The sequence below is a fragment of the Pollachius pollachius genome (genome assembly GCF_949987615.1).
Source record: "Pollachius pollachius genome assembly, chromosome: 6".
Taxonomy (NCBI): domain Eukaryota; kingdom Metazoa; phylum Chordata; class Actinopteri; order Gadiformes; family Gadidae; genus Pollachius; species Pollachius pollachius.
The window spans coordinates 3,802,121-3,814,108 of record NC_136939.1 but is presented as its reverse complement, the minus strand read 5'-3'; the positions used below and the strand labels follow the sequence as shown (position 1 = coordinate 3,814,108).

The window sequence follows — 11,988 nt, the reverse complement described above, 5'->3', positions numbered from 1 at the left end:
ACAAATAAAATTATTCAAGTTTTGACTCCAGTTGATTGCAGTTTTTAATAAAAATCCTCATTGTAAAAGTGAACTGATTACAGGTGGACTGCGGGCCTCATGCTCTGTGTGCTAATGAAAAAATTGGGATCAATTCATTCCTTAAAATTCATAATAACATTTTCGCTATCCCTAAAGAAAATAACTGTTATTTTAAATCAAGTTTGAAAACATAGTTGCCTGTATTTGAGCGTAAGACTTTGCATATCTATCATCTCTCTCTCTCTATCTCTCTCTCTCTCTACAGAGAGAGATCTATATATATACATACATACATATATATATATAAATCTATATATATTATAGATAGAGCCTATATTTATATATAGATCTATATTCATAGATAGATCATATATTTATATATAGATCTGGATTCATGCATTTATATCTAGATCTGGATTCATAGATCAAATATGTATATATAGATCTAGTTTCATAGATAGATCAAAGGGCGTTTAACCCTGCGCTTTCCCCCTCCTTCATCTCTTTCAAAGCTATTTCCTCTTTGGAGACCACGCCCCCTTCAGAGACCACGCCCACCTTCATAGGCATTTCTTCTGCCTGGTCCTGCTTCTTTTTGGGCCGCAGAATTCCAGGCCTGCAGACAGACAGACACAAGAACAGGCAGGCAGATAGACGGACAGACAGACACACAGGCATATAGACGGACAGACAGACACTCAGACAGACGGACGAGGAGACAGACAGACAAGAAGACAAGCAGACAGACATACAGAAGGTAGAGATAGTAAAGTTACAAAATAGACATACAATAAAAAAAAGTGTAATAGTGTAAGGAAATCAGTCCCTATTTGAAAATAGGGGGCTAATCGCGATGCTGCTAACAATAAGCTAGCACCAGCCTACCATTTAATTGCTATGCTGCTAAAAAATTAGCTAGCTCCTGTTTACCATTTAATGGCTATTCTGCTAACAATGAGCTAGCGCCCGCATACTATTTAATTTACTGTTCTGCATACAATGAGCTAGCGCCTGCGTACCATTTGTCCTCCACGTCTTCGATGGTGTCGGGCAGCGGGACGTCCCGCGTCTCCGGCAGGAAGCAGGCGAACACTCCTGCGACCACGGCGGCCCCTCCGTACACGATGCTAGGGAGGGCAGGGATCACCTGCACACACACAGTTGCTGTTATTATATATTATAATATATATTGTAGCTTCATGTTATCATCACATTAGCTTCTCCTGTTATAGCTGCACCTGTTATAGCTCCTTCATGTCATTAACCCTATAGCTGCTCCTATTATAGCGGCTTTATGTTATTTACTCTATAGCTGCACCTGTTATAGCTCCTTCATGTTATTAACCCAATAGCTGCTTCTATTATAGCGGCGTCATGCTTTTCACACTAAAGCTATAGTGTGAGTAGCATGGAATGGCGGCTGCCACAAGATGGCGGTACACGCAAAGCAGGATTTGTGTAGGTCTGCTCCTATTATAATTGCTCCTTATAATAATATTGTTGCTCACTTTATAGTTGCTCCATTTATAGCTGCTCCTTTTATAATTAATCCCAGTATAGCTGCTCCTATTGTAACTGCCTCTTTTATTGCCGATAGTTTTGACTGGTTAGTGTGCTGGTGGTTGGTAAGGCTAATAGGTATTAGTTAGTACGTTTCATATTTAGTATGGTTGGTAGTCAGTACGATTTATAAGTTACTTTATTCGTTTGTTTGGTTATGAGTTAACTTGGTTATTAGCTATGACAGTTATTAGGTAAGTAGTTAGTTAGGTTATTAGTGAATGTTTTTATTCGTTAATTAGGCGGTTAGCTAATAAGTTAGGTTATTAGTTCATTTGGTTGTTAGATAATTATTTAGGTTATTAGCTCGCTGGGCTGTTCAATTGTTGGGTTTGTAAATAGTGAGGTTATTAGTTATTGAGTCTTGAGGTTGATAGTTAGTTCAAGCTATTAGTTAGTGAGTTAGGTTGTTAGTTATTTGGTTGAGGGTCAGGTTATTAGTAAGTTGGTTGGTTCTAAAGCTGGTACCTCGTCCAGTATCAGAACAGCGGGAGCGGCCATGCTGCCAATACGAGCCATGGTTGAGACGAAGCCCATCCCAGTCTGCCTGTGATTACATAACATAACATAGTCTCACAGTCTGCTCAATGTGATACATAACATAGCATAGTCTCACAGTCTGCTCAATGTGATTACATAACATAGTCTCACAGTCTGCTCAATGTGATACATAACGTAGTCTTACAGTTTCTCAATGTGATGCATAATATAACATAACATCACATGTTACCGTCTGTTAAGTATAATATAACATAGTCTCACAGTCTGTTCAATGTTATACATAATGTAACAACATCACATGTTACCGTCTGTTAAGTATAATATAACATAGTCTCACAGTCTGTTCAATGTTATACATAATGTAACAACATCACATGTTACCGTCTGTTAAGTATAATATAACATAGTCTTACAGTCTGTTCAATGTTATACATAATATAACATCACATGTTACCGTCTGTTAAGTACAATATAACATAGTCTTACAGTCTGTTCAATGTTATACATTATATACAACCCAGTCTCACGGAAATACGTGACAATGTCACGTCATTTAATCTATTTATTCATGATCTGGGACACGTCATTTCAATTTTTTCGTGCCAAAAGCACAAATTTCAAACTCATTCTACCTGCCTACAGAGCAGCCCACCTGCATTAAAAATATCCGTGAATTGTCACAATTTCTCAGGATCAAAGGTGAAAGTAGAAACGGGGGGCCAAAAGCTGTCATATTGTTAGAAATTTGTGCTTTTTGGCACGGAAAAATTGAAATGACGTGTCCAAGATAACGAATGAATAGATTAAATGACGTGACAGTGTCACGTATTTCCATGAGACTGGGTTGTAATATAACATTATATCACATGTTACAGTCTTCTAAATATAACATGGTGGAGACAAAGCCCATTCCAGACTGTCTGTGATAATATAACATAATATAACATCACATCGCTTGTTTCTATAAAGTAGCACTTGAAGCAGTTTGCTAATTATATTAATTGTATTACACGTGTGAATCTTGCTCTTATTGGTCGGTATATTCATGGGTGAATACACTTATTATCCCTCCCGACAAAAGCGTCAGCTAAATAATTGTAATCTAGTATAATGTTTAAACCAGCTTGCATGACAAAACCACTTTTAAGTTAAATATCATTATTTTTATTATAGCAGTAGTTTTTATTATTTATTTATTGATACAAAATTGATTGATTAACCCCTTGTGGTTGTTTACACTATCCTGCCATTAGGTGCGGTGTTGCTGACTGTAGAGCACTTTGCATTTCTAGTATGTTTATTATCAGGTGGCCAAACACAAAGTGCGAGGCACCCTAGTGTGAATGTTAGTTTTATTATTAGAACACACCTAACCAGCCACAACCGCCTTCTGCTTTACACATATTGGCCTCAATAACATATGCACGTTTGCTTATATGGACATCAAGATGGACTTCTACGACTTTGAGTTCAATACGAAAGTTGCTCAGGACCAAATTGGGAACAAGATGACATCAAGTTTTGGTCAATCGGGGCGTGGTGGGATGGTTGGGGTAAAGGTTGAACTGCTGAGATACAATAAAATGTATTGACCAAACAACATGTCTGGTAGAGGGAGGAATAAATGGCGCCAAAAGGCGGTGTTAGCTTAAGCCAATCATCATCAAACTTGGTGTAATAAAAGGGACATGGGTCAAGATTCAGTGGGAGGAGCCTACCTGGTGGCAGTAGGAGGAGCCTTCTTGATGACAGTGGGAGGGGCCTACATGCTGACAGTGGGACGGGCCTACCTGATGACAGTGAGAGGGGCCTACCTGATAACAGTGGGAGGGGCCTACCCGATGACAGTGGGAGGGGCCTACCTGATGACAGTGGGAGGGGCCTACCCGATGACAGTGGGAGGGGCCTACCTGATGACCGTGGGGTACAGTTCTCCAGTGTACAGGTAGACGCAGGTGAAGGAGGATGAGGTGAAACCTTTCCCCAGACAGGCCAGAGTGGTTCTCAGCGTCTGCATGTCTGAGGAGACACAAAGAGCAGAGTGTGTGTGAGGGTCCGTCTGTCTGTCTGTCTGTCTGTCTGAGAGAGAGAGAGAGACAGAGAGAGAGATGCAGAGAGAGAGAGACAGAGAGAGAGACACACAGTGTAAGTGAGTGAGTGTGTGTGTGTGTGTTTAACCTGTCGGGACGAAGATGTTAATGAAGATGACGAGGGCGGAGAGGAAGAGGCAGGCTGCCTGGCTGACACGCCGGCCCAGGTACGTCAGCATGAGGAGGGCCAGCAGTTTGGCCGGAATATCAACGGCACCAAAGATGATCTGCATCAGGTACACGTTCACCTGGAGAACCGGCCAATAGGAAGAAAAGACACACATTCACTGCGTGAACCGGCCAATAGAAAGACAGGACACACATTCACCGGACGAACCAGCCAATAGGAAAACAGGACACACATTCACCGGACGAACCAGCAAATAGGAAGACAGGAAACACAATCACTTGGAGAACCAGCAAATAGGAAGACAGGACACACATTCACCGGACAAACCAGCCAATAGGATGACAAGACACGCATTCACCAAACAAACTATAGGAGGACAGGAGACACATTTACCGAACAAACCAGCCAATAGGAAGACAGGACAAGCATTCACCAAACAAACCAGCCAATAGGAGGACAGGAGACACATTTACCGAACAAACCAGTCAATAGGAAGACAGGACACACATTCACTTGGAAAACCAGCCAATAGGAGTACAGGACACCCATTCACTGGACGAAACAGCCAATTGGAAGACATGACAGATAGTGAGCCAATAGAAAGACAGGAAAGATAGCCAACCAACAGGAAGATAAGAAGACGTCAGAAGACGTTGTAGAATACCAGCCAATAGGAATGGAACGGCTTACTCCAAACTTCTGGAGGTCCATGGCCAGACCATAATAGGCAAAACTGGTGGAAAACCTGAGGAAGAGAAAGCAGTCATGAATGAATGACTACAAACTACCATGCATGCTTGTGTGTGCGCAGTGCATGTAGTAGTATATGTCCAATACTATATAGTAGTAGTATTATCTAGTCTTATGGAGTTATCTCCATATCAGAGAGACCAGACATACTTAGATGTGTCTCATTATAAAGTATTATAGTGTAGTATCATGGTAGTATTAAAGTGTAGTATCATAGTAGTATTAAAGTGTAGTATCAGAGTAGTATTACAGTAGTATCATAGTGTAGTATCCTAGTAGTATTACAGTAGTACAAAAGTGTAGTATCATTGTAGTACTACAGTAGTATAATAGTGTAGTATCATAAAAACACCAGTTTTATAGTGTATTATTATAATAGTATTATAGTGTAGTATCAGTGTGTAGTATGACAGTATTACTGTGTACAGTGGTACTCGTACCAGACAGCCACCAGACACACGGAGATGCGCCTTATGCCTCCAGTCTTTAGGAGGTCGTAGGCGCTGTAGCTGCTCTTACTGGCGACGATCTCCTTGTTCATGTGGGAGTGGAGAACCTACACACACACGCACACATGCACACAGACACACACACACACACACACACGCTTATTAAACACAGTTTTTTTCTGTTGAAAAAAGATTTGGCTATGATGTAAAATTATGAAGGAGGCAGACAGACAGGTAGACTGGCGGATATCCTCCGGGGTGATCAGTCAGTCATGCAGGCAGACAGACAGGTATCTCCAGAGTCATGTTCTCGGAAGGCAGACAGGCAGGCAGACAGAAAGGTACCTCCAGAGTCATGTTCTCAGACAGACAAACAGGCAGGCAGACAGACAGGTACCTCCAGGGTTATGTTTTCACAAGGGCAGACAGACAGATAGGCAGGCTGACAGATAGGTACCTCCAGGGTGATGTTCTCAAAAAGGCAGAAAGACAGACAGGCAGACAGACAGGTACCTCCAGGGTGATGTTTTCCCACAGGCAGGCAGACAGACAGACAGGTACCTCCAGGGTGATGTTGACGTCCTTCTTTCCGTTGATGCGTGCGACTTGCTGGATGCTCTTCAGAGCCTCCTCAGACCGCCGGTTCAAAACCAACCAGCGGGCTGACTCCGTAAGCCACCTGACAACACACAGCCAATCAGAGACCAGCCGACAACCCACAGCCAGTCAGAGACCACCTGACGACCCACAGCCAATCAGAGATCACCTGACAACCCACAGCCAATCAAAGACCACCTGACAACCCACAGCCAATCAGAGACCAGCCGACAACGCACAGCCAATCAGAGACCACCTGACAACCCACAGCCAATCAAAGACCACCTGACAACCCACAGCCAATCAGAGACCACCTGACAACCCACAGCCAATCAAAGACCACCTGACAACCCACAGCCAATCAGAGACCAGCCGACAACTCACAGCCAATCAGAGACCACCTGACAACCCACAGCCAATCAAAGACCACCTGACAACCCACAGCCAATCAGAGACCAGCCGACAACCCACAGCCAATCAGAGACCACCTGACAACCCACAGACAATCAGAGACCAGCGAACAACCCAGAGCCAATCAGAGACCACCTGACAACCCACATCAAATCAGAGACCAGTCGACAACCCAGAGCCAATCAGAGAACACCTGACAACCCACAGCCAATCAGAGACCAGCCGACAACCCACAGCCAAACAGAGACCAACTGACAACCCACAGCCAATCAGAGACCACCTGACAACCCACAGCCAATCAGAGACCACCTGAGAACCTACAGCAAATCACAGAAACCTGACAACACACAGCCAATCAGTGACCACCTGACAACCCACAGCCAATCAGAGACCACCTGACGACCCACAGCCAATGAGAGACCACCTGACAACACACAGCCAATCAGAGACCACCTGACCACACACAGCCAATCAGAGAGAGAGAGCGAGAGAGAGAAAGAGAGACATACAGAGACACACAGAGAGACGGAGCATCTGATTGGCTACTGACCAGCTGTAGATGGAGAACAGGAAGAAGGGCAGACACACAGCCACCTGTAGCTTCCTCCACTCCCTCAGCCAAAAGCCAAGGCCCGCCAAGATCATCTGACCGAAGGTGAAGAAGAAGGACGACAGAGTACCAACCAGGGTCCTCGAACTGGTAGGTATCCACTCCACCTCTGGGCGAGAGACATAGAGAGAGAGAGACAGGGAGGGAGTGAGACAGGGACAGAAAGAGACAGGGAGAGAGAGAGAGACATAGAGAGAGAGAGAGACAGGGAGGGAGAGAGACATGGCGAGAGAGAGAGACGGGGAGGGAGCGAGACAGGGAGAGAGAGACAGAGAAACATTGAGAGAGCCGTCGAGAAAGACAGAGATTGAGACAAACTAAAGCTAACTAAAGCTTATAGTAAAACAAATTAAAGCTTGTTAAGCCTTACTAAAGATACTAAAACACACTTAATGCCAGAGACAGACAGACAGGTAGTTACTTAGTGAGACACAGGCAGACAGACAGACAGGTAGTTACTCAGTGGGACCGAGTTGAGGATGATGCCACAGACAGACAGACAAGGAGTTACTGAGGGAGACAGACAGACAGAAAGACAGACAGACAGGTAGTTACTGAGGGAGACAGACAGACAGGTAGGTACTGAGTGAGACAGAATTGAGGATGATGCTACAGACAGGCCGACAGACAGACAGGTAGTTACTGAGGGAGACAGACAGACAGACAGACAAACAGGTAGTTACTGAGGGACAGACAGACAGGTAGTTATTGAGTGAGACAGAGTTGAGGTTGATGCCACAGACAGACAGGTAGTTACTGAGGGAGACAGACAGACAGGTAGTTACTGAGGGAGACAGACAGACAGACAGGTAGTTACTGAAGGAGACAGACAGACAGGTAGTTACTGAAGGAGACAGACAGACAGACACACAGGTAGTTACTGAGTAAGACAGAGTTGAGGATGATGCCACAGACAGCCAGGTAGTTACTGAGGGAGACAGACAGATAGACAGGTAGGTACTGAAGGAGACAGACAGACAGATACAGACAGACAGACAGACAGACAGGTAGTTACTGAAGGAGACAGACAGCCAGACAGACAGGTAGTTACTGAGTGAGATGGAGTTGAGGATGATGCCACAGACAGACAGACAGGTAGTTACTGAAGGAGACAGACAGACAGACAGACAGGTAGTTACTGAAGGAGACAGACAGACAGGTAGTTACTGAGTGAGACGGAGTTGAGGATGATGCCACAGACAGACAGACAGACAGGTAGTTACTGAGGGAGACAGACATCCAGACAGACAGACAGACAGACAGACAGGTAGTTACTGAGTGAGACAGAGTTGAGGATGATGCCGGACACAGACATCCCACTGAGGAAGCGCAGGGTGCAGAAGATGGCGTAGCTGGGAGACAGGGCCGTGCAGCTGCCCAGGACCGCCAGCTGGAGGTAGGACCAGCAGAGGATAACCTTCCTCCCAAACCTACACACACACACACACACACACACACAGTTTATAGTCAAAGAACTCATGCTATACTGTGATAGAGATATGTTTTAATGTTCTATAGATTAGCAATACTGTTATATAGATTAGTCAGTGATACGGAGATAAGTCATACTGTTATATGCTGTAGATAAGAGAATGTAAATGTTGGAAAAGGTAATGGAGTGTGTGTGTGTGTGTGTGTGTGCGCGCGCGTGTGTGTGTGTGTGCGCGAACGTGTGTGCGTGTGTGTGCGTGCGTGCGTGTTTGTGACCTGTCGGAAAGTCCTCCAAAGATGATGGCCCCAGCCAGGACCCCCCCCATGTAGATGGTCTGGCTCATCTGCTTCAGCGGTCTTAAGGAACATACCAAGTCCCACTTTGGGGGGATATTTAATGTTGTTGTTATTATTGTTGATTTCGTAAAATAAAAACACAGTACAAGGTCTGACACAAACACTACTTCAGAAAGTGGCCTCCTGGCAAGCAACTTTAAGGGCTATACCAATAAAATTGGACTTGATGTACGAGGGCGCACTCTGGAGGATTATATTATAGTATTATATAATAATAATAATATGTAATATTAATCGTATTATTATTATAAAGCTGTTTAAACTTCATTGGTAGTTCATATTGACCCCTCTCTCTTTTGATACAAATAAAGATAAATATATTATGTTTGGAATAATCCACTCTTGTTCATGTATTTGTGTACCTCTGTGACTATGGTGGAGTCGAACTCTGATTGGTCAAAGGTCCACCCGTCCAGACAGGCCTCCGTCTCCACCTCCGAGGTGAGGTCAGCAGGAGGCGCTGTTGAGTTCATCAGCAGCTGGTGCCACTGGGGTGTCACATACCTGCATCGCATGACACCACAGATCACAATGTATATATATATATATGTACATACATGTACTGTATATATATGCTGTATATATTTATACATATATGCTTTCCTTTCCTTACTCATGTCTTTCCCACATCCCTCACCTCCTTGCTTCCTACCTCCTACATTTGTCCAGCGACGTTCCGGAGGCGTCCAGCGGGATGAAGACCCTTAGAAGCTGCCGCTCAGTCACCTGCAACCAATCAAGGTCCTCCGTTAAGACAATGACCAATCAGGGTCCTCTGTTAAGACAACAACCAATCAGGGTCCTCCATTAAGACAACAACCAATCAGGGTCCTCCGTTAAGACACAATAACGAAAACATTGATATGATGATACACAGACAGACAGACAGACAGACACAGACTGACCATGGTAGCAGAATGGTTGTATTGGTAGGGAATGCTGTGATTGGCTGACGGAGTGCAGTGGTGGGCAGGCATCCCAGCAGTGAAGTTATTCAGTAGATTCTGGCTGGCCATCAGCAGCCCAGGAAGGCTAATGAGGGTGACATGAAGCCACTGAAACCGGCCAAATCCTCCAATCTAGAATAGAGCACATATTAATTAAGAAATGAATAAACAAATGAATATATGAATGGATATATATGAGAGAGAGAGAGAGAGAGAGAGACAGACAGACAGACAGACAGACAGACAGACAGACAGAGAGAGAGACAGACAGACAGACAGAGAGAGAGAGACAGACAGACAGACAGACAGACAGACAGAGAGAGAGACAGAGAGAGACACATGCATATTTAACAGTAAGCATGTTTTATTTTACCTGGTCCAGTAGGTCAACGAAGCCCATTACTATGGTAATTCCAGAACTCAAGGTTCCTTCAGTTTAACTCTGTAAAAGAAGGTTTAACTCTCAACGTGATGCATAACCGATGCAACCATAGCCAGTAAAAATGAGTGAGATGCCAGATGTTTTTCTTTTAATGGAGCATATTTACTGCATTTCTTGATGAGCAAAATTCATACAAAAAAGACACAAACCAAACACAAGGGCTATGCACTACACACAAACTCATTATCTATAATTAAATAGATAGAGGGCAAAAATACTTTCATTAAACTATCATTATATTTTTGTATGTGTGTTTGTAATGTTAACACATTAAATTCCTGATTATACAGTAAAATAGCGCCAAAAATATATAGGCCTATATTAAGAAAATATATAGGCTATGTTAAAAAAGTTGAAATATCTTTTTTTTTATTATTAATTAAGAAAAAAAAATAGGAAATAATTACCGAGGTACGGATCTCGGTCACCTCATAAGGCCATTAAAACACCAGTAGAGTTATTTTAGAAAGGCCCCAATTTGGGTTGGTTTAACGGAGTTTAATCCGGATCGAGATTAGGACCAAAAAAAAATCGCAAATGCTCTCAGCTCTGATAAAAACTCCCAGGACCCGAAACAAAAAGTGTAGTCTTGAACCCGAACGAAGAAGGACTAATGAATGAAATGTTTTACCTGCTTTGCCAAGTCTTTGCTCTGCGGAGCTGCGGGGTGCCTTGCTGGAGAGCCGGCCACAGCAAGCATCTACAGGACAGCTGTGACACTGGACGTCCTGACGAGGCTGAGAACTGATGATCCCGTAACTTTCACTGACCTTCTATTGCTTCACTGTCTCTCCCAGCGAGAAGGATGGACTTTAGCCGCAGTGTTTGTTCACCTGCGTTAACTAACCAATCATTACTCGTTGTGGTTAATGCTTCTCCGAGCATCGTCTGAAGTCACGTCCTCCTACTCCACCCCCTCCCTCCCACCAGGACTTAGACCTGCAACCTAAGCCCGTGTTTCATGCAAGTAGGTTAAAATATGCGTGTACGGAATTAACCTTTATTATTCGATGTATTAATACTTAATAACTTCTCTATCATCCCTCCATCATTCTGTCTCTTCTCTCTCATCCCTCCATTATAGGATTGGTGTTTGTGGTTAGAGTAAGGTAATGGTAGGTACTAAGTAAAAAAACCCTCTTAAAATTCATGATAAATAACACGTCAACATCACCACTGCAAAATCCTCGATAACCATAACCTTCTTAATTTAGGAAATCGCATTGTGTATGCTAATGTTCGCTTATTTTTTAAAATCACACACAATGCTGCACCTCCTCCCCTAAGGAACAAATAGCGGAGAATGCAGAATTCTGGAATGCAAAACCGCATTTGGAAAGTCGTCCTTCTCTTTTGTAGGCATTTAACATGCAACAGTTTCCCAACATACCTATTAACTATTAATGATTTTCAAGCTTTATCCCTTCTGACAAAGCTTTTGCTGCTCACGCAAAAGACCTGCACACACTTATACAATTATAATCAGAATTTAAGTGCTAGTGGGTTAGGGGTATATATTTTTTTATAAAATATGCAATGTAGTGCTTTTAGTAAACCATTTTATCCAATGTATTTATATCATTGCATCTTCTTATCCTTTTAATGTTCATCCCATGTTTAGATATTATTGTGTCTTGTTTAGTTTTGTAGTATTTATTATTTTTACCTGCACAGGGACTAAAGGTGGAAAAT

General features: G+C 43.2%; 1 protein-coding gene across 1 annotated transcript; it reads right to left on the bottom strand.

Annotated features, from left to right (window-relative positions):
• Window positions 1–483: 483 nt before the first annotated feature.
• oatx (organic anion transporter X) lies at window positions 484–10,254 on the bottom strand (the record flags this gene model as incomplete). The annotated part of the gene is made up of 15 exons (XM_079737847.1): window positions 484–637; window positions 1,041–1,168; window positions 2,050–2,128; window positions 3,993–4,101; window positions 4,261–4,420; window positions 4,993–5,047; window positions 5,493–5,608; window positions 6,063–6,180; window positions 7,060–7,228; window positions 8,395–8,549; window positions 8,827–8,930; window positions 9,270–9,411; window positions 9,560–9,633; window positions 9,813–9,986; window positions 10,228–10,254. 15 exons carry the CDS (start codon window positions 10,252–10,254, stop codon window positions 484–486), a joined length of 1,764 nt encoding a protein of 587 aa, XP_079593973.1.
• Between the last annotated feature and the right edge of the window lie 1,734 nt (window positions 10,255–11,988).